This window comes from Cricetulus griseus (assembly GCF_003668045.3).
Source record: "Cricetulus griseus strain 17A/GY chromosome 1 unlocalized genomic scaffold, alternate assembly CriGri-PICRH-1.0 chr1_1, whole genome shotgun sequence".
Classification (NCBI taxonomy): domain Eukaryota; kingdom Metazoa; phylum Chordata; class Mammalia; order Rodentia; family Cricetidae; genus Cricetulus; species Cricetulus griseus.
The window spans coordinates 203,697,054-203,722,849 of NW_023276807.1; the positions used below are offsets into that span (position 1 = coordinate 203,697,054).

A 25,796-nucleotide genomic window follows, 5' to 3' on the forward strand; every position below is an offset into this window, starting at 1 on the left:
AAAATTCCATTCATTCAGTCATTCATTCATTTAGGGAGGATCCCATGTAGCTCAGGTTGGTTTTTAACTCTTGATCCTTTTGCCTCAGCCTACCAAATGTTGGGATTGTAGGCATGAGTTACCATACACTGTCCCTAGTACCTTGGCCTACCAAATGCTGGGATTGCAGTGTGTGCCACCATGCTGTTCTGGGTACCTTTATTTTGTCTTGTAATATTTGTAAGTTTGTAAAAATATTTCTGGTAAAGCAAAGTTCTTAAATAACTAAGGAAAATGATTCCACATTTAAGAAGAATTTGCTTTTTGTTTTTGTTCTGTTTTTTCTTTTGAGATAGAGCCTCACACTTTAGCCTAACTTGGTCAGAGGGTGCTTGAGCTTCTTACTATCCTGTCTCCAGCTCTTGACTGCCAGAATTCTAGAGTCATGTGCCACTGTACCCAGTTCATGAGGTGTTGGGAAGCAAACTTTGCTTCATGTATGGTAGACAAGTACTCTATCAATCCTTTACATCCATAGACCATCCTCTTTAAAAAACAGCACTATTTACATATTAATTGATTGTTTCAATAAGAAAAAGACCACATGCATAATATGCTGGTTTTAAGTTCAGTATATAGTTGGGGATAACTTGGGACATAAGATGCTCTTGCTCTACCTCTAGAGTGCTGGGATCACTTGGGGCTTTTACTACCAAGCTTGTTTTTTATGAGGTGCTGGAGCTCAAACCCAGGACTTTGTGACTGCTAGGCCTACCAGTAGATCCATTCTCAGCCGCAGAATATGTCTTCTTTAGTCATCTTAAGACCATTAATTGAATTGAATTCAAGACCAGTGTTTTTAACCCCTGAGTCATCTCTCCAGCCCCCAAATTTGATACTTTTAATAACATCAGTATGTTGGTAATTGCTACTATATCTTTATTTTCTCATGTAGTAAGTGACATATATTAATATTATATACTAAAATGAGGGAAAGTACTAAAATAAGTACCAAAAGTAAGGCTGGAGGTATAGTGTATGGTATAATATGTTAGGAATGTTCTGGGTTCAATTTCTAGCAGTACTCGTGACTCCATCTTTCACCTCCGACCCTGTCAAAAAAGGAGGGCAGTGGAGAAGACTACCCTGCCTTTATTTGCCCCCTTTAGGGTCTTTTCATGTGGTTTGATCTACTAGACTCAACTACCACCTATTTCCCTTTCGTAGTATAGTTCAGTTGACAGAACCCATGTTTCAAACAGATAATTTGTTTTGGGCTCTGTTTGCAGATTGGATTAGATTTGAAATGCTAATTGAAAGGGCAGGGTGTTATAAGTTTAATTGTTTTATAACTGACTAGAGTTTTTCTCTGTCTTTTTTGCCTCCCTCATTTAGATTTTTCATAGGCTCACATTAAGAAAAGCACCATGGAGTTTTATGAGTCGACGTATTTTGTTGTCCTTATCCCTTCAATAGTTATTACCGTCATTTTCCTTTTCTTCTGGCTTTTCATGAAAGAAACATTATATGATGAAGTTCTGGCAAAACAAAAAAGAGAACAAAAGCTTATTTCTACAAAAACAGATAAAAAGAAGTCAGAAAAGAAAAAGAATAAAAAGAAAGAAATCCAGAATGGGGCCATTCATGAATCTGATTCTGAGAATGTGCTTCGGGACTTGAAGTTACCTGACGCTTCGGCCGGGGAGGAGGAGCAGTTTGTAACTGCTCCACTGAATGTACTGGACACTTCCAGCAGTGTCAGGGAGAGAAAGAAGAAGGACAAGAAGCAGAAACCGCCACTGGAAGAGCAGATCATCAGAGAAAGTGATGCATCAAAGACTCCGGGCAAAAAAGTGGAGCCCGTCCTAGTTACAAAGCAGCCGGCCCCACCTCCCGAAGCAGCTGCTTTGAAGAAGAAAGCAGGGCAGAAGAAGTCTAAAAATGGAAGCGGTACATAATCTTTTTAACTCATTGTATGATTGTATGTAGTGAGTCCAAAACAGATTGTTCACTTCACTGTTCGCTAGTTTACAGGAATTGGGAATAGAAATTAGCAGTCATTAAAGAAACACTTTAAACTTCATCTGTAACTACATAAAAGACTCACTGGAAGGACTAGTAGTTATTGAGGGTGACATTTAGTGAAGACATTGTAATCAATGTGATAGGAATTGCAAAGGTGAAACATTGTTTCTCACTTTTGGTTCAGTTTTCAAACAGTTACATATCTGGAGGCACTGGGCCTCCAGAGATGAGTCATATGCCAGCTATGGATACTAGCATAACAGGTCATGATGGTAGAAAAAGATCAGATGATCTGGGTCTCAGGACTTCTAAGATGGGCCACTTGGAGCATGCAATGCCAGGCATAATTTTAAAGCTTGAGAAAGTACTAGCTAGTTGTGATTGTGCATATAAGTATATATTTAGGTAATCTTGTATGTATACATACATACATATATATGCACATATATGTATATATAATTAAGAAACATTGGATTGAAAATACTTCAAAAAGGATTGTGTCTGAAAATATTTGAAAGAGTGTTTTCAGTATGGGCTGTCATTTGAAATTGTCATTTCCTAGACAACACAGTATAATGACTATGTCTACTTTTTATGATGTATTATAAGTAATCTAGAGATACTTAAAGTATATAGGAGAGGTACATGGGTTATACTGAAATACAGTGTCATTTTCTGTAAGGGAATTGAGCACTTTTGGACTTTGATATTGGTGGTGCTTTCTAGAACCTGTTTCCCCCCATGGGTGTCAAGGACGAGTGTACAGCAGAAAGTTCCTGGGAAATGGCAACTGATGTGTGCAGCTGCAGAGCGTTGGCATTATATGAAGGGACTGATATTCTTTGTTTGTCCTTATTTATAGTTTTAATGGTTATGTTGGACTTACAAGTAGGGCTTGCTTGCAGCTATGACCACATAGGTCCTATAGAAATAATAGTAAGTAATGCATGCCTTAGTCAGGAAGGACATTGCCAGTGACAATCAGTAAGCCAGTGACAAAAGGTGCTTTATGTAGAAGTATGGAAGAAATAATATAGAACAAATCAGAAGCCAAAGCAACAGTAATTAATGGAATTTGTGGGTAAAGAGTTTATGGAGGAGGTAGTGCCTCAGCTGTCTTTTAGGGCTAAGTCTCTTTATCAAGGAAATAGTGAGCCTTACCCTACATTGACAGAAAGCTACTTGTCCAGGCATAGGAGAGTTCCATGAGTCTGGAGTATTGTTAAGAGTGTGGTGAACACAGCTGAAGAGGTCACAGTACCTAGGTCATGATGGTTTTTGTAAACATCCCAGGAAGTAGGGCTTATATTAGTTACTATTAGAGCTTTCAGTCAGGTTAATACAGTTAGTTTTCTAAATTTGCTATCATTTGCCTGCCTGTCTATCTGTCTATCATCTATCTAATTAATTAATTGGTTTATTGAGTACTTGGTAGGGAAACAGTGAGTTGTGCGATATTAGATTGTATTTGTATATATATTTAAACACAAATAATTTTTTTAAGAATTAGATATATGATTTATTTTTAATGTATATATATTTGAGTATTTGCCTATATGCATATTTGTGTGTATCACTTGCATTCCTGGTACTTTCATTGTGTCAAATTTCCTGGAACTAGAGTTTTACTAGATGATTATGAGCTACCATGTAGGACCTGGGAACTGAACCAGGTCCTCTGCAAGAGTAGAATTAGTCATAATTATTGAGCCACCTCTCCAGCCCCTGATTATATTTTAGAAAGAGAGTTCTTGGACAGAATTTATGAGAGCACCATGAGGCATTTTCACACAGGCAGAAAGACTGTTAAGACAGTGTCCTAGAGTTAGGTCATGGGGCTAGATTATTGTGGTAGTGCCAAAAGGGAGGAAAGTTGAGAAGTACACAAATTAGGAATGACCAACCTCATATATGAGTGTGGGGGAGAAAGAAGGTGTGCTCAAAGCTGATTGAGATTCTAAGTTAGGTCTGGCAGACTTCAGTCTGTGAGCTAAGTCATCTTGACTTCTGTTGCCAAGAATAGATTTTACATTTTAAGTGATTGTGGCAAAGAATCAAAGAATAACAATTGGAGTTATGTAGAAATTATCAGTTAGGCTTCAGTCTCCATAAAGCTACGTTTGAGTGCCATCGCTTCTGTATACCTGTGACCAGCTTTCATAGTGGTTGATAGTGGACAGTCATGGTTGTGGCAGAGCATGTGTGGCCTGCAAAGGCTAAAGCATTTATTCTCCGGCCCCCAGAGAATAAGGAAGAGTTTTCCAGTCTGTGATCAGTGCATGTTTGTTAGCACTAAGGTAAGGACTGAATGAGAGAAGAGAAGAGGGTGCTGTCAGTTTGTGTCTCAGGCGCCTGTTTGTGTCACTCACATAGAGAGCAACTGAGGGTGCCACTGAATATGTCTGTGTGAGGGCCAGGGTGCAGTGCACGCTGACAGGCCAGAAATGTGAAGGTAGTAGTTGAAGTCATGGGTGTCATTCAGTGTGAAGAACCCCAGCATGTGAGGTGTTCTTAGAAGCAGTTCACTAAGGACATGTGAAAAGAATGTAAGGAGAGAATTAGGAATTAGGGAGCTTAAATTTTTTTAATTGCAGTAAAATTTGGGACCCAGATTTGAGTTAATCCCTTATTGGAGTAGGAGAGATAAAAATGGAAAAGAGAGCACAGCTTATTATTTGGTCCATGGGAATGGATGTGGAAGGTGTGGATTGCAGTGGTAGGGAAGTGACCATACTGTGAACTGAGTGGAGCTGGGAATGGCTCTTAAATGAGAGGAAAGGGCCACGTACATTGAAGAGTTGATATTGTAGAGTAAGAAAGCTGGAAGGAAAAGTTTTTGGTAAGAGAGATTCAATGTGAGACTAAGCTTTTTGTGGTAAAGCGTGCTGGGAATTATTTGTTAATAATTTCTTGTTTTCTGATGTGTTCATTGTTTGCTATGATGATTTTCTACCACTTATATTTAATAAAGATGACCAAGATAAAAAGGTGGAAATGCTGATGGCACCCTCAAAAAAGCAAGACATACCGCTCTTCCATCAAGAGACTAAACAAGAAGGTGTGCCGGGAAAGAAGAAAGGTTTGTCAAAGAAGCAAAAGACAGAAAATGGTAAGATGTGTGGATTTGTGTTTTATGAATGCTAATTGTAGAGAGATGTGGGCAGCAGCAGCTCCCGAGACCTCTTGTGTGTACTTTAACCACTGGAATTCTAGTGCAAGCCTACAATTCTTGCTTTAAAAAGCTTGCCTTGCCTTGCTTTACAGGTGTGCTAAGAATGATTGTGTTTAAATAATCATTCTTGGTTTTGAAAAATAATTAGCAGTATGTACAAGCTAGATAGAATAAAAATATTCCCCAAATGTTTACACTTAATTTTTCCAAACATTTTATTTTTTATTACAATTATTAACCCATTAATTGGACACATTAATCATTTTAAAAAGCTATTTTGAGATTGTCTGATGCTCAGGCTGTCTTCTACCTCACCATGTTAGTTGAGGATGACTTTGAACTTCTGATTTTCCTGCCTACAGTTTCCCAGTGCTAGGTTCACCTGGCTGGTCCAGAATTTGAGTGGTGCTGAGGATTGATCCCAGGGCTTTTTGCATGTTAGATGAGCACTCTGCCAACTGACCTGTATCCCCAGCTCTAGTAATGGGCTTTAATGTGAGATGGTCATATAGATGAATTCTTTTGGTCATATCTACCTCTTACTGTCTTTCCTTCCTTAATGCCCCTCCTTCCCTGGTCTCTTTCCTCTTCGTTCATAGTCATGTTTCTATGTTCAAGTTAGTTAGTTTTTACAAATGAGAGAATGCATGCTTTTTAATATCATTTGAAAATTATAATTCACATTTGTTAGACTTAGCATTAGCCTGCATTTCTTACTATGCCCTACAAATTTGCATGTGTTTATGGTAGGCATCCAGTTAAAAGTGACAAAGCAATCTTATATTTCAGAATTTTCTAGAGAATGCTTGGCTATAAGGTTTATGGAGATTAAACAGCAATGTTCACAAATGATGCTGGGCTGTCATATTACTTAGTGCTAGAAAACAGTGTTTGGAAAGAGAAATTATGAAGTTTTATTACATTAAAATTATGGTGTGCCAGCTATAAGTTATGAGACAATATTACCTGGATATGTTTTCATACAGTTAAGCTTCACCAACTTTAAGTAAGAGGTAGGAATTATTAACACAAAAATCCTTATGGGGAAGGCAGTACAAGATGGAACCCAGGGTCTTAATGAGTTGCTGCTAAGCTGCATCCTCGAGCCCTGAAAGATTGAGTGTAAAGGGATGTAATGAGATTTTCATCTGGGTATAGATATTTGTTATCTCTAAACAAGATATATTCAAATTCTTTATAGAGTTTCTCACATTAACATTGGGAGCAAAATCTGCAGGCTTCCCTCCATTCTCTTCCCCTCCCTCCATCCCCCCCCCCCAAAGACATGACCTCTCTGTATAACTTTGTTTTTCCTGGAACTTAATATGTAGACCAGGCTAGACTCAAACTCAGAGCTCCATCTGTCTCTGCCTCCTAAATGCTGGGATTAAGGGCATGCACACCACACCCAGGCCTTCCTGTGTTTTCTTGATAAGTGTAGTATGGTGTACCATAGAAATTAAAGAAACTTAATTTAAAGTGATCACGTGTGGGTTGGCAAGGCTGCAGAAAGCTGTGGGTGTCATCCCCAGCACTGCTAAAACCAGGCATGGCGGTGCACTCTGCCTGGGGAATCAAGCCAACCTGGGCTGTATAGTGAGTTCATTGCCACTTCTAAGAGTACTTCATCACCATAAATAAAAATGAACTGCCTAAGAGTACTAATGAGATGAAAAAGGTTGATCTGTTCAGACAGAGAAGTGGCTTGGTGATACATCTATAATTTCATCTCTTAGAAGGCTGAGGCATGAGGATCCTGCATTCAGGGTTATCCTGGGCTACATAGTGAGATCTCATCTCAGAAACCGAAGACAAACTCAAAGATTAAACAAGAGCTAGCTACAGGATAGATGTCAAGAAATTTTTAACACCATTAGAGAAGATATAACCATTTTAAGATGGTTTGAATGACTTAAGAACATTAAACTGATACTCTAGAAATCATGTTAAATGATGAAATGGGAGTTTGAAACTAAATTGAGCTACTTGTAGAGACTTTAGAATCACTGTATCTGTAGTTTAAGTATGTCTGTATATTGTTTAAGTACTCTGTTATACCGTTTCAGTAATGATGATCTTGTTACTTAAATTGCAGTCTTGGTAGATGAACCCCTTATTCATGCATCTTCTTACATTCCTCCGATGGATAATGCTAACTCAAATCTTGTGGTGGATAAGAGAGAAATTATTGATGTGATTAAACCTGACCATGTAGAAGGGATCCATAAATCTGGAGCTAAAAAGCTGAAGATTGAAACTGACAAAGGTAGTATGCAAAATGTTGTGATCTGTTAAATTATAAAATTATGATTCTGAGTGCTTGGACTGGCACACATTTTCTTATAGGATCAATGAATTGGAGAAGACTAATAAGCATCCTTGAAGTAAAAAACTTCTAGTTCAGGGCTTCTTAACTTTTAAACACTTGACCATCTTTTGCAATCCTAGGTATATAAAATTGTTATGCCAACAAAACATTAACTGCTAATAAGTCAAAATAATTTGTTTCAAAACAGTATACATATAATGTTACCATTTGTTAAAGTTGAAAGCAAATTTACGTTCTAATGAGATGAATATGCTTGTTTATTTTCACATGAAGAATTAAATGTTGATTAACTATTTGGTATTGCAGGACATCTTTATCTTTCTGAATTGGTTTATTTTAAAATTCCTCTATGCCGAGAATGTTGCACAAAATGACAGAAGTATGTTTAGGGCTATTTCAGAAATTGTTGGAAATTCTGTCTTAATCCTAAGCCAAAATTCATTTAGCGTTAATAAAACAAGAAACAAAACTTCAAATTGGTAACTGAAACAGCATTTAAAAAAATCAAGCATTCTAACAACATAATCTAGAGAACACACTGAAGAAAGACAGTAGGAAAACACTAGTTTGTTTTCTATAATAGCAAAGGACTTTGTATGTGTTGTAAAGACATTACAGTTTATTTCAGGCACTCTGCTGTGGTCTTTTTGTTTGTTTGTTTTGGCAATTGGGTACAAGCTAGGGTCATTTAGGGAGAGAAATCTCCAGTTGAGAAGATAACTCCTCTATTAGATTGGCCTGTAGGTGACTCTGGGGCGTTTTCTTGATGGATATGGGCAGGCCTAGCTTTCTTTGGGTAGTGACACCCCAGGCAGGTGGTCCTAGGCTGTTTAAGAAAGCAGGCTGAGCAGGCCATTGAGAACAAGACAGTAAGCAACATTTGTGCTGACTCCCTTCAGTGAGAGACTGTGATATGGAAGGTAGAAGCCAGAAGGGAGGATGTGATCTGGGACTGGTGTTAGAGATGTCTCTGAGCCTACATGTGGGTGCTGGGAATTGACTTTGGGTCCTCTGGAAGAGTAGCCATTGTTCTTAACTACCGAGACATCTCTCTAGCCCCTAAATAGATTGTTTTAGCTGGGCATATTTCTGTACTTATTCTGAGAGTGAAAAACAGGATTCTAAGTTTAAGACCAACTGGGGCTACATAAAGAGATGTTGTCTCAATATATATTTAAGAGCAGCTTTAAGTTCACATCACAATTGAGTAGAAATGCCGAGTTTTCATTTACTCCTTCATTCCACATGTGCAACAATTTTTTTTTTTTAAACATGTAGTACAGCTGATAATATAAAAGGCTTAGGCTGGCTGCCTTGGGTCTCAGGGGTAGAAGTTCCTTGAAGAAAGGGAATTTGTTGCTTAACAGGGCGCTCTAGGGGAATTAGAATAGGTGAATCCAGAGGCATTTCTGCATACAGTGTTTTAATATATATTGGTATTTAGTTGACTTTTTAGAAGCAGATTGCATTGTTAGAATTATCCTAGACTTATTTCTCTTCAGTGGAGTTTGGTTTACAAAGTCAGAATTATTAAAGTTAAATGAGGATACTGTGAATCTACCCGGTACAGATGCTAGCATATACTACATGCTTAAATGTCTTTAGAAGTGAGGCAGCACTGGTGGGATGCCTCAGTAGGTAAAGCTGTTTGCTGCCAAGCCTGGTAACCTGAGTTCAAGCCTTGGGACTCAAACATGGCAGAAGGATAGAATCTCAGGCAAGTTGTCCTCTGAATTGCACACGTATGCTTCCCTCCCAGACAGACAAACAAATAAATAAATGGAGTAAAATTAGAGCATACTGGCAATTTAGTATCCTGCAGTCTGGATTCTAATGTTAGCTAATGTAACCTTTCTGTGGTACAGATGATAAAACATGTGCTTTCTCTCTTGATTAAAGTGTCTATTGTTACTTGACCTGAAAAGTCCATTTTCTTGTGGTTATTGGCTTTCTGGGTCAGGGATTTTTTATGTTTACCTTTGCTCAAATTATTGTTTGGGTCTCTGCTGCTAACTTTCTCCTGCTTTTGTTTTTTAATAAAGAAAATGCTGAAGTGAAGTTTAAAGATTTCCTTCTGTCCTTGAAGACTATGATGTTTTCTGAGGATGAGGCTGTTTGTGTTGTAGACCTGCTAAAGGAGAAGTCTGGTGCGATAAAAGACGCTTTAAAGAAGGTGAGCACAGGGCTGGAGAGATGGCTCAGAGGTTAAGAGCACTGGCTGCTCTTCCAAAGGTCCTGAGTTCAATTCCCAGCAACCACATGGTGGCTCGCAACCATCCGTTACGAGATCTGGTGCCCTCCTCTGGTGTGCAGATATACATGGAAGCAGAATATTGTATACATAATAAATAAATAATAAAATTACAAAAAAAAAAAAAAGAAGAAGGTGAGCACAGGTGTTGGTTGTGGCCCAGTTGTGAAGGGTTGTTAAGTGTTACAGACGAGAGGTGCCTTAGTAATGACTCCACATTTCTAATGCCCTCATAGTCACCTCTAAATGTTGAGGAATGCTTTAGAAATCATCTCATGTCGATGCTCATTTATGCAATTGTTTACTCAGGTGTCCTTTGAGTCATCTGCTGCTTTGACAAAAGCCACTTGTTTAAAATAGGCAAGATTATTATGGCTTTGAAGTCACTTGGCTCTTCACTGAGTTGGATGGTGCTTTGCTTTAACTTAAAGTCCTGATGAAGTCAACATCAAGGGATTTCTAGATAGAAAACACAGATAATACTTTTGTGATCCAAGATTTCACATTGGAAAGACTCTAGGACCTTCTGTTCAGTGTTAGTGTCTCTGTGTTTGTAATGTTTCTCTTCAAGAATACATGATTTGGAGTCTGAGTCCATAAAGTACTTGATATATACAAGCATTTAAGTCTGAGTTTCATTTTTAGAACCCGTCACTGGGTATATGGCTTACCATGATCATTTAGTGCTCTGTTTCTCATCTCTAGGACTCATGTAAAATCCTGGGTGTGGTGGCATGTGTGCTTACAGGCTTAGTGCTGGGGAGACAAGAGCTGAGGAGGATTTGTTCATGCTCACTAGTTTGCTAGCTGGCCAGGACAAAGAGAGACCCTGCCTCAAATAAACAAGGTTGATGGCCATCCTGAGATGTAACACTTGATGACCCCTGACCTACACACTTTCATGTAACCCTTCTCCCCCTTTCAGACAGTAGAATCATTGCTAGGGCTAACAAAATCTGTTAAAAAACAAACAAACAAACAAAACCTCTGCTGGGTGGTGGTGGTGCACACCTGTAATCCCAGCACTTGGGAGGCAGAGGCAGGTGGATCTTAGTGAGTTCGGGGCCAGCCTGGTCTACAGGTCCAGTTCAGCCAGAGCTGTTACACAGAGAAACCCAGTCTTGAACCCCCCCCCCCAAAATAAAAAAATCCTTGAAAACAAAGCCCTGTATAACTAACAGTGTTTATATGGTTCATGTTCACTATATTGTTGTAAATACTTTGTCATGTGGAAAAAGTGTCAAGTTTGCAAGTGTTAACTTGTAGAAAAGATGACCTGGTATTCTGGTATTCAGTGTTATATGGTTGACTTAATTTTCCTTATTTTCAGTCCTGGCACACACATAACATGCACTCCTCCTCGTCTGCTTAGCTACCTTTAAAACCCAGTTGGATTTTATCTTGAAGACCATGCTAGTGTGAGTTATCAACTATTACCTGCAGTAGTCTGGTTTTGATTTTTCTCTTAGATCTCTCATCTATTTTTCTATGTACCCGTGAGGTGATCTTCAAGAGATAAATCAGGTTATTTACTCACTGCTTAAAAACCCCATTGGTGCTTTTTTTCTGCATGTAGACTAGTATATTTTTTATTCTTTTTTTCCCCCAGTGTTTCTCCTTTATTATTTTTGAGTGTGTGTGTGTGTGTGTGTGTTTGAGATCTTTTGTTTGCTTATACTTTATTTTTGTTTAGTTTTTACTTCTCAACCAAAGTTTTCCTCTTTCTCTCCACCCATCCCCTCTCCCCCCATAAATGTCAGCCAGCCATTATATGTCAGGTTGCAGTGATACTATGCACCTCTTCTTCTGTTAAGGCTTGATGAGACAATCCAGTAGGAGGAAAGTGTCTCAGAAGCAGGCATTAGAGTCAGAGATAGCCCCTGCTCTCACTGTTAGTCTCATAAGAAGACCAAGTTACACAATTGTAACATACATGCAGAGGGCCTAGGTTGGTCCCATGCAGGCTCTCTGGTTGTAGGTTCAGTCTCTGTGAGCCCCAATGAGCCCAGGTTATTTGGTTCTGTGGGTTTTCTTGTAGAGTCCTTGACCTCACTGTCCTACAATCCTTCCCCTCTGTCTTCACAGGATTCCCTGAGCTCCACCTAATGTTTGGCTATGGGTCTCTGCATCTGTTTTCATCAGTTGCTAGGTGAATATATCTAAAGAGGTTTTAGTTATTTGTGGAATTTGGGAGAAGTTTGTAACACATGAATTATTTCAGGTGACACTACTACTAGCCAGCTGTTTAAGGTTATTGTCCTTAAAGTTAAAATCAATTGCTTTAAGTCTATCTCTTATTAAGGAGATTGCTGCTGACTTATGGAGATAGTTATTTTATAGATGGAAGCACTTTTGAAGTCTTGAAGACTGGCAAGTCAGAGTACCTTTGACTTTTAGTTAAGGTAGGCCTAGGAAGAAGTTAAGTAGTTATTAAGGTAAAATTCAAAGTGGGAATAAAAGTAACACTGCCTAATGGTCTGGTTGTAAACAAGCAGAAAAGGACACTGGCATTAAGGCTACAGTGTCCAGTGTTGATAGGAGAAAATAAAAAGTAAAATTAACATTTTTGTTGTTTACTATAACACGAGAAATAAAAGACCCAGAGACTGATATTGGGGTTCAGACTTAAAGCTGAAGATCAGAAAAGCAAAGTAGCAGGCCAATAGCTCTTACTACTGCCTCAGGCTGAAAGAGCTGATCCTGCTGCCTTTCCTCACCTTGGCTGTAGAATCCTGAAACTGAATGTCTTCCTATCCTCATTGTGGCTGGAGAATGAATGCTCGATACTGAGACCAGGCTCCTGTTTTATATTCCTCCCTAATGCTGGGATTAAAGGCATGTGATCCCAGGTGCTGAGATCATCTTTGTGTGAGCTGTTTCTCTTTAGGACTGGATCAATCTTGTGTATATCTGGGTGGCCTTGGACCCACAGAGATCTGTCTATCCCTTAATCCTGAGTCCTGGAGTTAAAGGGGTGTGTACCACCACCTCCCAGCTTCTGGCAGCTGGGATTAAAGGTGTGTATCACCACTGCTTGCTATCTATAGCCTGAGGTTGACTTTGCTTTTCTGAATCCTCAGGCAAGCTTTAATAAATCATAAATAATATATCACCACAATTCCCTTTTTTTCTCTAATACAAAAAGAAAAACCAACAGAAGAAAAAAACTATACAATAAGTACAATAAGTATATAAGGGATATATAGGTAATAAGTTGGCCAACAATGTCTTGTTCATTTGTATTTGACAAATTCGGAGAAAATATCTAGTCCATTATCTGCCCTATCTTAGTGAGTTCAAAGTCTTGTGCCTAATTTACTTTTTGTTCTAATTTGCATTATCAAATTGTCTCTTAATGTCTTTCAAACCATTTATACTTTACACACCTTTAGTGCATTTCTTTTCTGAGTCTGGTAAATTATGAAAACTATATACTAACTAGTCTTCAACTTCCTCAGAGACCCAAGAAGGAAATATTGTTAACTGAGTAAGCAGGAAGTGTGAGCAAGTGACTTCCAAAAAATGTAAGAAATGATAAAAACAGTTGGCTGCCTGGACAATCACCCAGGGTTCTCTGCAATGTTGGGGCATCCATCTTTGGCCTGTAGACCTAGTATCTCTGATAGACTTTTCTGTGAAGCAGGATTTTCTGAAGGGCTGTCCCTCCTTGACTTGGCAAGGTTTTGCAGTCACTCTCTTTTGTGTCCTATTTGTCCAATTTGGATAGCATTTTGTCAGTAGTCGAGGCAGGTGCACAAACTCCATGTGAGTTTCTTCTATGCCTATTATCTTCTCTTAAGTAGACTTGTGCTGCCAGGAGCAGACATGTCTCATTGTCATCAAAAATACCTATGTTATTAAAACATTTAAAATGCCATATTCTGTAGATCTCTGAAGTGTTTGAAGACAATCTGTTTATGTAAAACATATCTCTGTTTGACTTTGAAAACACACCTATTGTGATTGCAAGTCAGATTGTAATAGGTGACTAATTACTCACCTATGTTTCCTTATTATCTTATAATATAGTTGGTAAAACTAACTTTCAAGAACTAGAAATTTGCATTACATTGATAAATGAGCCACATAGGTGCAATAACTTGAACAGGATTAGAAACATGTACAATATGTCTTAACAAATTAATCTCAAATTTGTATCAATATACAATATATTTAAGACTGGTTGTTGCTTTTAAAAGTAGATTCAATAATCTACCTTTTATCTCATCATATCTATACTTTTTAGAGGTACTACCTTTTTATCTTATCAAAAACCTTGAATCAATATTTCCCTATATTCAATTTTCTTTCTGGCCATAACCAACAACATTTTGTAACCAAATTCCTAAACAATGACAAGTATCCATAGCCAATTCAAGGACCAAAAGTGTCCACAGTATAGTAGAACTACTGCTGAACTTCCCACTAGCCAGTGCAGGCAGCAGGTGAACCAGTGGATAAACACTGCTCATTATAATGCTTCAATTGAGAGAATGCAATTTGATGGAACTATATGGCAAGAATGTGAAATTCAGGCTGTTTATGTGAAAAATAGTAAAACAAGAAATAATTGAATTTTTTTCAAGGGAAGAGATTGAAACTCAGGGAGATAAATGTTTAACCTCACTTGACTGTCAAAATCAACAAAGCAGAATCCTAATGTGGCAAAATTTTACAAGTAGAGTTTCTGCAAAACCTTCTTGGACACTCATAGAAACACAATTGTAGTTGATGAGTTTGAAGACGGATGGCGGGACAGCCAAGGTCCGGGCCCACCTTCGAACCACAGAGCCAAGATTAAAGGCAGGGAGGGCCTGCGCCCACATTCTAACCATGGAGCTAAGACTAGAAGCAGGGAGGCAGGTGGAAAATATGACTATGTGGCAAATAGAAATGCTATCAGAGATTGTGAGAGGAAGGAAGAAGGGAAGCTAATCGTTCTTATGTATCTAGTGTGGAGTGCCCCTCTTCTAAGAGGGACCCTTTCTTCAATGGTCGTTGTGATGGGAGTGGATAATGGTGAATTTGCCCCATGCCCTCCTTTGGGGCTGTGTAGGCAGTGAACCCTTTTGTTCTGTTGGGGCCTCCCATAGACATTTCTGGAATCCTTGCTCACTGTGCTCTTACTATAGTAAAGCTGGTACAATTTCTTTATTGTTTTCTCATTTCCTTCATGTATCCTTTACAGCTGTCTTCCAAGGATGTTCTCGCCTGAAACTGCATTTGTTTTTCATGTGAAATGGGACAATCTTGTTTTGTTTTGGATTTTTTTTTTTTCTGTTTGGCAATGGTGTCTGTTGACATCAGATAACTGGACACTGGTGGCATCTGGCATGTTTTGACAGAGTTGTCGAGCACTGTTTGATCTGTCTGTCTTTCCTGTACTGTGCTTTTGAATTACACATGATTGCTTGTTGCTGAGAGGTCACATTTGATTTCAGAGTCTCTTAATCTTCTGGAAGAATAGGGAGGGGAAATTGCTGTTTTTGACTTTTGGGCTTCTAAGTGTTAGTTTGATACTTTTTGGTTAAATATGTTTCTAATCTAATTGTACTCTACTAATTTTAGTTATGTACTGTTGGAGTGACTTATCTTTTTGTTTTTGTTTTTTTTTCGAGACAGGGTTTCTCTGTGTAGCTTTGGAGCCTATCCTGGCACTCTCTCTCTGGAGACCAGGCTGGCCTCGAACTTATAGAGATCCGCCTGTCTCTGCCTCCCGAGTGCTGGGATTAAAGGTGTGCGCCACCAAAGCCTGGCTGATTTATCTGATTTTATTTAACTGACTAGTATTTAGCAATCATTTTATTTTAGATGTTGTACTTCCTATTGACCCGAGGGCTCTTGATGGCAGTTAGTTCATTCCCACGGTTTTCAGTGGATCGTGTTAACTTGCTCATTCTGTATTGATTTCCATTTACAGTCGAGTAAAGGAGAGTTGAGTGCTCTTCTGCATCAGCTTCAGGAAAAGGAAAGGCTGCTGGCTGCTGTGAAGGAGGATGCCGCTGTCACAAAGGAGCGCTGTAAGCAGTTAACGCAGGTGAAGACATTCTTAGGTTAAGGGCTGAGCTTCCTGAGTCAGCAGTGCGACCTTAAAGACCACCCAGGCTCTTTGACTTAATTTTTGTGTTATAATTTGTACACTCAAAGTAATTCTCTTTTAGGATTTTGGTATGGAAGGCTTGCAGTCTTTGATGATAATACAGATAAAATATATTATTAGAGAGTCTAACTAGAATAGGAAAACCATTGTGCTTAGAACATAGGAGTTTATTTGATGTGTATCTGTTCTTCACAGAAGTATAACATTCAATTATGTGATACATTGTGAAGCTCTTATGTTACTTATGGATAGAAAGTTGTGTGATAGTCATACCTTTAAAATCAACTTCTTTAACACCTTAGATATTTCAGTCTGAGGGTAAAATCTAAACATAAACAAACCATTTAAAAAATGCTGTATAGAATAATGAACAGAATTGGAACTCCAGAGAGAACGTGGTCTCCTTTTGATGCAATAGTATAGACAAGTTGTGTGCCATCTCTTCACCACCCACTTGACTGTGTAAATCCTTTGCGTGCTTTTGACTAACGAGAAAATCAGTGGAAGCACAGAATCTGTTAGCCTGCTTCCTTATAGGCAGCTTTAATATAGTTGGATGTGAATATCACTTAATACTGTTTTTTTGAAGTTTAAAAAAGATAGGTAAGTTACTTTTTGATATTTTGGTTGTGAGCCTAGACTAATTATTTCTCCAGTCCACTAAGTTACTTTTTAGTAACTCATTGTCCTGTATACTGGGTTTGTATATACTTACTTGGTAACTAAGTTAAATAGCTACATAAAAAGATAAATCTGACTTAATTATCTTCAAATGAAATTTATTAATACTTTTGAACGCTATATTTTATATGGAATTAAATGCGGTGCAGTACTTATTTTTCTGTTTTATTTTGGGACAGTCTTAGGTAGCCCAGCTGGTCTAAAACTGGCTGTGTTGACCTTGAATTCCTGATCCTCCTGAATCCACCTCCAAGTGCTGGGATTATAGATTATGCCACACACCTGGCTTTAGTACAGTGCAATTCTTTTTTTTTTTTTGTTGTTGTTATTTTTTCTTTTTGTTTTGTTTGTTTCTGTGGTGTCCTGGAACTTGATTTGTAGACCAGCCTGGCCTCAAATTCACAGAGATCCACCTGCTTCCTGAGTGCTGGGATTAAAGGTGTGTACACTACCACCTGGCTTAGTGTAATTCTTTAAAAAGAAATTGTTAAGTATATTATATATCAGTGTAACAACTTTCAAATATAAATCTTTTTTTAAAAATTTTATTAGTTCAAATTAGGAACAAGCTTGCTTCACATGTCAATCCCTTCTCCCTCTCCCTTCCCTCCCCCCCAACATTCCACCTGCCCCTAGCCATCCCCCCTCCACTCCCCAGGCAGGGTAAGTCCCTCAAAAGAGTCTCCCCAAAGTCTACCACATCATCCTGGGCCAGCCCATGGTCCTTCCCCTTCTCTAGTTCAAGAGAGCATCTCTTCACATGGGATGGGATCTCAAAATTCTTTTTTTTTTTTTTTTTTAAGACTTATATATTTAATACAGTGCATTACCCCTGTACAAATTTAAAAAAATTAAGTTCAACATTTCTAGACCAATATGGCTGTTAATTTCAAATATAAATCTTAAATATGAAGTAGAAGTTTATAAGTAAGTTCATAAATTACTTTATAAAAACTTAAATTTTGTCACAGCTTTTTTTTTTTTTTTTTTTTTGAGACATATTAACTAGTTTATTATAGGCTTGGCAGAGTAGGGAGACTAAGAGAGAAGGAGGAACAGGGGTAAAGGCTGACCGCAATGGCCGGTCACCATAGAGAGTCAGAGAACGAGCACCAGATGGGAGAAGAGAGAGCAAAGCAGAAGTGAGCAGAAAGAGAGCTTGTCACAGCTTCTTAAAGCAGGAATTTATTGATATCTTCAGATAATTACAATTGCTTTTGCTTTCTGGCTTAGCCATTTTCAAGTTTCTTTGCTGCTGTAGACAAACCCTGCTCCTTTATTTCCCAATCTAGCGCCTTTCTCAGTGTTTTCACTGAACTCCAAAGGAAAGTAAGAAACAATCACTGTTTTGCCTTAAAATGTTTTTTCTTATCATCACATTAGCATGTAGGACTTATTTTAGGCTCATAGACTTTAATAATTAAACCAAAAAGTGCATTTGAAATAGAAACAAATTGGTAAGTGCTTGTACTATGAAGGGAATTGTAAAGAGTGGGCAGATGTAGAGGACTCTTGGTTTTTAATTCCCCAACTTTGCTTTTTACCCAAGCCCTGATTGAGTAGTCATGATTTTGTTACTGTTAAATCATTGGCTTTTTTTGATAGTATTGTAATACCTTTTTCATGACAAGTTCTTCATAAATTTCTTTTCTGATTTACTATTCTAGGAAATGATGGCAGAGAAAGAAAGAAGCAATGTAGTTATAGCAAGGATGAAAGATCGGATTGGAGCACTAGAAAAGGAACATAATATATTTCAGAAAAAAATGCATGTCAGCTACCAAGAAACTCAGCAGATGCAGATAAAGGTGTGTTTGAAATCTTGGAAAGTAAGAAGAATATGTCTATTCATTTAATTTACAGATGGTGATGATGATGATGATGATGATGATTATTATTATTGGTTTTTCGAGACAGGGTTTCTCTGTGTAGCTTTGGAGCCTATCGTGGCACTTGCTCTGTAGACCAGGTTGGCCTCGAACTCACAGAGATCCGCCTGCCTCTGCCTTCTGAGTGCTGGGATTAAAAGGCGTGCGCCACCAATGCCTGGCCTAATTTACAAAATTTTAAGTGCCTTGTACATACGGGTTGGGCCATTGGCACAGTGGCTAATTAACTCACTGTTGTTCATTCTATTGTAAATAAGTGTTCTATATGGAGATAAGGTAGGAAGGCTGGAAGCCGATAGGGAACTACACTGTGCCTGTAGAGGTAAGCATCGTGTGCTTTGCTACAGTGGAGTTAGGAAGGTGGGAAAGAGTATTGGTAGTAGATAGAGTTTTTACACACACAGTATCAGACTAGGGTCTTCTGGATTAACTTTGTCAAGGGAGACTGAAGGAATAGGGGAAGGCTTTAAGAGTTACTTGGTGTAATTCTTTATTTCCATCTCTGTAGATGGTGGGTCATTGGCTTTATTTTGGAAAACCAGAACTTTTTGTGAGACATATAATAAAAGTTTTAAACGTTGAGAGCCAAGGTTGGAATGAAGAAAAGATATAGAAATAAGTATGGGCCCATTTAAAGGGCCTCCTATGCCTGAAGATTGGACAGCCAGTGAATGAATTCAGGGAAGTCAGCAGTGTGTGATTCATTGTACCTTTTAGTGATCACTCTGGCAGCAGTGTGGAAAGTAAAATAAGGGGCAGTTGGAAACATTTGCAGGAATCAAGTCAGGGTGGTCACAGAGAAACCAGGTGTTGACAATGAGAAGATGAGTTGGACTGATCTAAAGAACTGGATGTGCTTGGCATTGCAGTGGGGGAGAGGGATGTAGGGAGTGATGATTCCCAGAGGGTTAGTGAAAGAGACTGCTGTGTCCTGTGGCCATATACCTTTCACCAATCTCTGAATGTTTCCAGAGATCTGGTTTTTAGGACATTTTCCATATATCATTCATTTTCAAGATTTCAGTTAGGTCTGGACCAGTGAATTCTTATTCCCTTCCTTCCTTTTTTCTTCCTTCCATCTCTTGCAGAACAAAGCTTGGATTTGTCAGTTGAGGTTTTAATATTCCCCATAATGGAACTCTTCCAAATTGTCACTTCCATTTGCTGGCTGATGTTTTAGCTCTAAAGGAATGTATGGATCTGAGACTGAACATAAGTAATGTCAGATTCTTACTGATCTTGTTTTTATTTTCTGATAGTTTAAGATGTTTTCCTTACAGTGAATCCTTCAACTTTTGTGTTTATTGCTTAGTTTACAAATTAATCTGAGTCTTACTCTATGTAGAGTAAGGACAGCTTTTACAGACTGAGGCACTTGGCTTGGTTTAGGCTGTGTGTATTCCCCTCTCCTAAGAATGCACCTGGCACCCTAGGGTTCCTACCTGCATTGAATTGCAAAGTTGTCCCACCTCACCAATACAGTGGAGTAGATTTCTCCTTCTCTAACAACTTTTTTGTGGTTAGTTTCTAGTAAACATATTTTGGGACATATCCAGGTACAGGAGGCAGAAGGCCCATCCAGCCTGACCTAGTTTTGAATGCATGAGTGGTAAGACAAACTGTGTCCTCTGAGTAAATACTGAAAAGTCCCTACTTACCTTCCTTCTTATAGTTGTGCATAATTGACCGTGCATAGATTAAAATCATATACATCACAGGAAGGGACAGGTGTGGGTGAACAAAGGCTTACATAATCCAAGCCTGTTAATCAAAACAGAACTGCCCATATTTGCCTTCAGCAACCAATTCTGTCTCCTGGACCCCATAAACACGGGCCTCAGACAGTAGCCAGGGATATTTGAGTGCTCTATCTCAAGAAGCCACTGCGTACTTGCAGCGTATCTGCTCTGTGATTTAGTTTTACTTCTGTACAGTTACCTTGCTTGTTTGATGTCTATGTATAATTGGTCAAATTTTTGAATAAGATGCCAAAAACATGTAAACACCTAGTTCAGACAGTAACCCTAGTAATATAGTATTCTTGCATTCAGTTCTTTGCTTAGACTAATATGATAGAACTTTATATATAATAATTATAGCCCCTTTCTAGTATGTTTTTCTTTATATTCTAACTTGTAATTGGTTCCAGAAATTTTAAAATAAAATAACTACTTCAGTCATATTACTATTTTGATAAAAAAGTTTTAAAATTATTCTTCACAGCTAACAAAGTTCAGTGTTTCTCACAGAAATATCAAATATCAGATACCAGTAACAGAAATGAGTGGCATTGTTAGGTTGATGTCTGTTTTCCTCTTGTCTGTCTTCTCATCCCTTAGTCATTTGAGGCATTCTCTCTCATCAGGTGGGTTATTAAAAGAAGTGATCTTCATAGTTTTTTTTTAATGTGATCTTTTAAAAAATACTTTTTAAAACATTTATCATTATATGTGTATGAGTGTTTGTCTGCATTAATGTGTATTACCACATGCATGCCTAGTGTCCTCAGAGGTCAGGAAGAGAGTATGGGATACCTGGAATTGCAAATAGTTGAGAACGGCCTTGTGGGTGCTGGGGATCAACTTGGGTCCTCTAGAAGAGCAACAAGTGCTCTTAACCACTGAGCCGTTTCTCCAGCCCAGTGATCTTTTCTTGATTACTAATTGAAGAAGAAAATAGCTAAGATGTTAAATTTATGTCATTTAATATATGTTATTTAGCACAGTAAAAGACTGAGTGGTCTTGAATGTTTTCAGGTAGATTTTGTGGTGTCTGTTAGCTATGCTTAATTTATAATGTTTAAACTTTGGCCAGACTTTTATTTATGTATTTATTTTTGCAATGAGGGTCTCCACTCATTGTCCTGGGTGGTCTGGAACTTGCAGACTAGACCAGGCCCGCTTTAAAACTCAGAGGTCTATCTGTTTCTGCCTCCATGTGCTGGGATTAAGGCATATGACAACTCATTCAATTCACAACTTTAAGAATATTGTTGGCATAATGTTGACCTATTCTGGGGTCAGGACAGGATAATTTTGTGTAGTAGGTTATGAGAAATCACAAATCATATCTTAGTTCTGAAACTTGATGTGTATTTGTTTCTTATCTCAAGATGTGAGAGTAGCTGCTGATCTGCTTGTTTACTTATTTTTCATTCATCACTAAGCAGTTCTTTCTTTAAGTGTCTTCCTATTGACCTGAAAAAAGAATGGTTTGGGTTTCATTTTCTTAGTGCCTTTCACTCTCTTACTATAGTGGACTTTCTCTTAACGTTGGCTTTGTTTACTAAATTTGTCTTTTTAAAATAGTTTCAGCAAGTTCGGGAACAAATGGAAGCAGAGATAGCTCATTTGAAGCAGGAAAATGGTATACTGAGAGATGCTGTCAGCAACACTACCAACCAGCTGGAAAGCAAGTATGTCTCCACGTTTATTCCCAATTAAATGGCAGACTGCTTCTTTTGTCATCAAAAGGATGCTTGAGAAACTGCTTAGACTTTTGCTTCTTCCATTTGCTTCTAATCTTGTTCCAAGTACAACTGTTTTCTTTGTGTGAAGCCCATTGAGTATCACTGTTGCCTGTGGAGTAACATACGTGTACCGAAGCTATCTATGTGTCTCCAGCCCAGCACTTCTTAAATTCCATTATTCTCAATAGCACCTGTGATGCTAATTTAAAAAGCATAGTCTTTGTCCTCCTACTTCTATACAGAATGTGATCCAGGGGCCCAAAAGTGGAGCACAGGTGGTTCATGGGTCATTTGAGAAACTATACTTTAGAAAGTCTTGCACAAAGTAAGCAGTCTTAGTGATTATTTATTTATTTATTTATTTATTTATTTTAATAATGAAGTAAAAGCTTATTCATAGAATTTAAAATGATCTCTTCCTCTGGACAATAGGACAAGACCTGTTACAATAATATTGATATTAAGAGGGTGTTGGTTTTTTAAAACATTTAATTTAGTTAATGTCTAAGAGTATTTTGCCTCTGTGTGCCGCATGTATGCCTGGTACCTATGGGAGGCCAGAACAGGGTGTTGGATTTCCTACAACTAGAATGGTTGTGAGCCACATGTGGGTAATGGGAAATGAACCTGGAGTTTCTTCAAAAGCAGCAAGTGCTCTCGACCACCGAGCTTTCTCTCCAACCTCTGTATCAGGAGGCTTTTAGTATAATGGCAACATTGTCTGTTCATGCACCTTACTTTCTGGTTATCCATTTTAAAAATATTTTATAGTGATTTTCAAATTTAAAATTATTGAGTATATGACACAGCATGTGTTGCATGTTCTGTGTCCCATGGGCACACAACAGCTTTGGGAGTCAGTTCTCTCCTGCCACCATGGAATCTGGGGATGGAACTCAGGTTGTTGGGCTTGCATAGCTTTTACCCTCTTAGCTATCCTGCCAGCTCTGTAGTGTGGTTTTTAGAGCTTGCCATGATTTGAATAGTCAGGAGTACATTAGTACACTTAGGGCAACAATATGATACTTAGTCATGTTCCTTTACATTTGCCTATAAGTAGGTTACCAGCTCAGCACAGCTAACATAGAGTATGTTGTGCTTGTGAATTCTTTGTGTGTGCAACACTGCAAAGCCCCTAATCTAGCCACTGTTTTCAGGCAGTCTGCAGAGCTAAATAAGCTTCGCCAGGACTGTGGGAGGCTGGTGAGTGAGCTGAACGAGAAGACCGGGAAGCTGCAGCAAGAGGGAGTCCAGAAGAAGAATGCAGAGCAAGCTGCCACCCAGTTGAAGGTGACACCACCTTGCCTCTTTGTACCATTTTGTCAATATTATTGATGTCCAGCTTTGCGATCTAAATAATTTCATGATCTAAATGGGAATATAGGCTTGAGAAATCTAGTGTGGAGATTAATGAGACCCACAATGCAAGGGTTCTTTCTTTCTTTCTTTCTTTCTTTCTTTCTTTCTTTCTTTCTTTTTCCTTCCTTCCTTCCTTCCTTCCTTCTTTCTTTTTCTTTTTTCTTTTTTTGTTTTTTGTTTTTCGAGACAGGGTTTCTCTTTGTAGCTTTGGAGCCTATCCTGGCACTCGCTCTGGAGACCAGGCTGGCCTTGAACTCACAAAGATCTGCCTGCCTCTGCCTCTTGAGTGATGGGATTAAAGGCCTGTGCCACCAACGCCAGGCCGGGTTCTTGCCTTTTCAAAGTTATATCTTGATAAAAGAATTGAATGTAGGCCTGGATTTGAAGCTAAAGACTGAAGATGAAATGAAGAGAAATGAAACCAAGTGGTTGACAAGTAAGGGTAGAATTTTGTTTTATATATCATGGTTAGAGTCTACATATGGAAGGCAAAAATTATTTTAGGAACTACCCCCTCCCCCCACACACACTGGAATAGTTTTGTTTTGTTTTTTCTTCTTCTTCATTTGAGCACAACACCAGAGTATCCAGTGGTTTGCACTTGAGCCCATGGTGTACAAAAATCATACTTTTTTTTTCAGGTCCCAGAATGATACAGTGTGTTTGGTAAGCTGCTTATGCTGTCGATGTGGAGGGATGCTCAGGCTGATAGAAGGAGGAACAGATGTATTCTCTTATATTACCTGAATTCTGGAATGTATGTGTTTTGAGGAATGATAGCTACCTATTCCTCCTTTCACTGAAAAAGAAAGATTTTCTAAAAATACATTGTTCAATTTATAGATGTTATATTTAGTGTGAGTATTAGATCATCCATCCATATTGATATGAGGCCAGTTCCAGACAGTTTCATAATTACCTTTAGAAAATGTATAACTTGATTTCTTTTTTTTCTTCCAACTTTTGATGAATCTGTGTGAATGTGACATCAATGTCTTTTCTTTAATACTGGATTTTCTGGGGATTTACTGCTGACATGGATGAGGAAATGTGTTCTGTATAGGTATGAATAAATAATAAGTGACATTACAATTAGTAATCTTGGTGTTTTGCAATATGTATATTTTAAAATATGAACTTTAGGTGCTTACTGAGATTTAGCAATAAAGGTATTATCTTGTCTCTTAAAAGCTTAATGGACTTTAAGAATGGTTGGTGAACAATATTGATCATTGCTGGTGGACGAGATAAGGATGTAGCAGCAGCTGTCTGTCTTGATTCTATAGTCCATGTAATAGAGTTTCTGAGATGTTGGATGAAATGATGGATGTGCCTGACAAATGCCCTCCTCCCTTTTTACATTTGAAATCTTGTCTGTTTGTGTTGATTTTTTTTCTTCCTTTTTTATTTCTCTCTTTAAATATCAAGGTCCAACTACAAGAAGCTGAGAGGAGGTGGGAAGAAGTTCAGAGCTACATCAGGAAGAGAACAGCAGAGCATGAGGCTGCACAACAAGGTAAAGGTAGAGGCTACAGAGAAAGATTATTGGTCTTTAGTAGAGCCAAATAAAATTAGATCTTGTCCTTTTGGATTGTCTTATTTCTTCAGTATTTGTTAGGTGTTTTAAAATAAGCAACCTTTTAGCCTTCTCTGCAGTGCTGTTAACTTCCAGGAGAGTTAGCATCTGATAGGGTAGAAGGGCTTGGTCAATGCATGACATTGTTTCCTTTCATGGTTTGCCTTTGGTATTCCTAGTCTTATGAAGAAACATGTTGCTTTAGTCTGTCTACTTTAGTAAATGTTAACTTCGGTTACTCAATTTTTTATCCATAATTTGATACATTCCTGTGTGCTGTTTTTATTTCTACTATTCCACTTTGTCTTAGGGTTTCTATTGTTGTGATAAACACTATGATCAAAGTCCACTTGTGGAGGAAATGGTTTATTTCATCTTAGAGCTTATAGTCTGTCATGTGGGGCAGTCAGGGTCGGAATTCAAGGCAGGAACTGATGCAGAGACCATGAAGGAACACTGCTTACTGGCTTGCTTCTCATGACTTCTTTTTCTTTGTTTTTGAATTTTTGGGACAGGGTTTCTCTGTGTAGGCCTGGCTTGGAACTTGCCTCTGTCTCCCAAGTGCTGGGATTAAAGGTGCATGCCACCACCACCTGGTCTCAGTCTACCTTCTCATAGCACCCAGAACCACCAGCCCCATGGTGGCACCACCCTGCACCCTCTCACACTAGTTATCAGTTTAGAAAATGCCCCATGGGTTTTTTGACAGGCCAGTCCTTTGGAGACAGTTGCTTGATGAAGATTTCTTTGTTAGATTGATGTGAAAACTAGCTGGTACATCTTTCGTACTTGAATGTGGCTCCACATAGGATAGATAAGAGTTCTTACTTGCCAGTGCTTTGGTTTCCTCCGTATATCCCTTTTGGTCAACACCAAAATGTACACAAGATTCTTTAAGACTTCTTTCTACTTTTATACAAAGTTGGTAGTTCTGTTAAGATATTTGAAATTTAACATTTTATCAGT

The 25,796-nt window shown here is 38.4% G+C and overlaps 1 protein-coding gene across 8 annotated transcripts in view; it reads left to right on the forward strand.

Moving 5' to 3' along the window:
- Positions 1-25,796, forward strand: part of Ktn1 (kinectin 1) — a 100,245-nt gene that overhangs the window by 17,654 nt on the left and 56,795 nt on the right. For all 8 annotated transcript variants that reach the window (XM_027386554.2, XM_027386558.2, XM_027386559.2 and 5 more), the window contains exons 2-10: positions 1,375-1,929; positions 4,976-5,113; positions 7,272-7,442; positions 9,548-9,678; positions 15,677-15,793; positions 18,205-18,345; positions 21,735-21,841; positions 23,053-23,185; positions 24,683-24,770. In XM_027386554.2, the coding sequence (XP_027242355.1) occupies positions 1,407-1,929; positions 4,976-5,113; positions 7,272-7,442; positions 9,548-9,678; positions 15,677-15,793; positions 18,205-18,345; positions 21,735-21,841; positions 23,053-23,185; positions 24,683-24,770 (1,549 nt within the window). In that variant the 5' untranslated portion in view covers positions 1,375-1,406. The remainder of the gene's footprint in view (positions 1-1,374; positions 1,930-4,975; positions 5,114-7,271; positions 7,443-9,547; positions 9,679-15,676; positions 15,794-18,204; positions 18,346-21,734; positions 21,842-23,052; positions 23,186-24,682; positions 24,771-25,796) is intronic.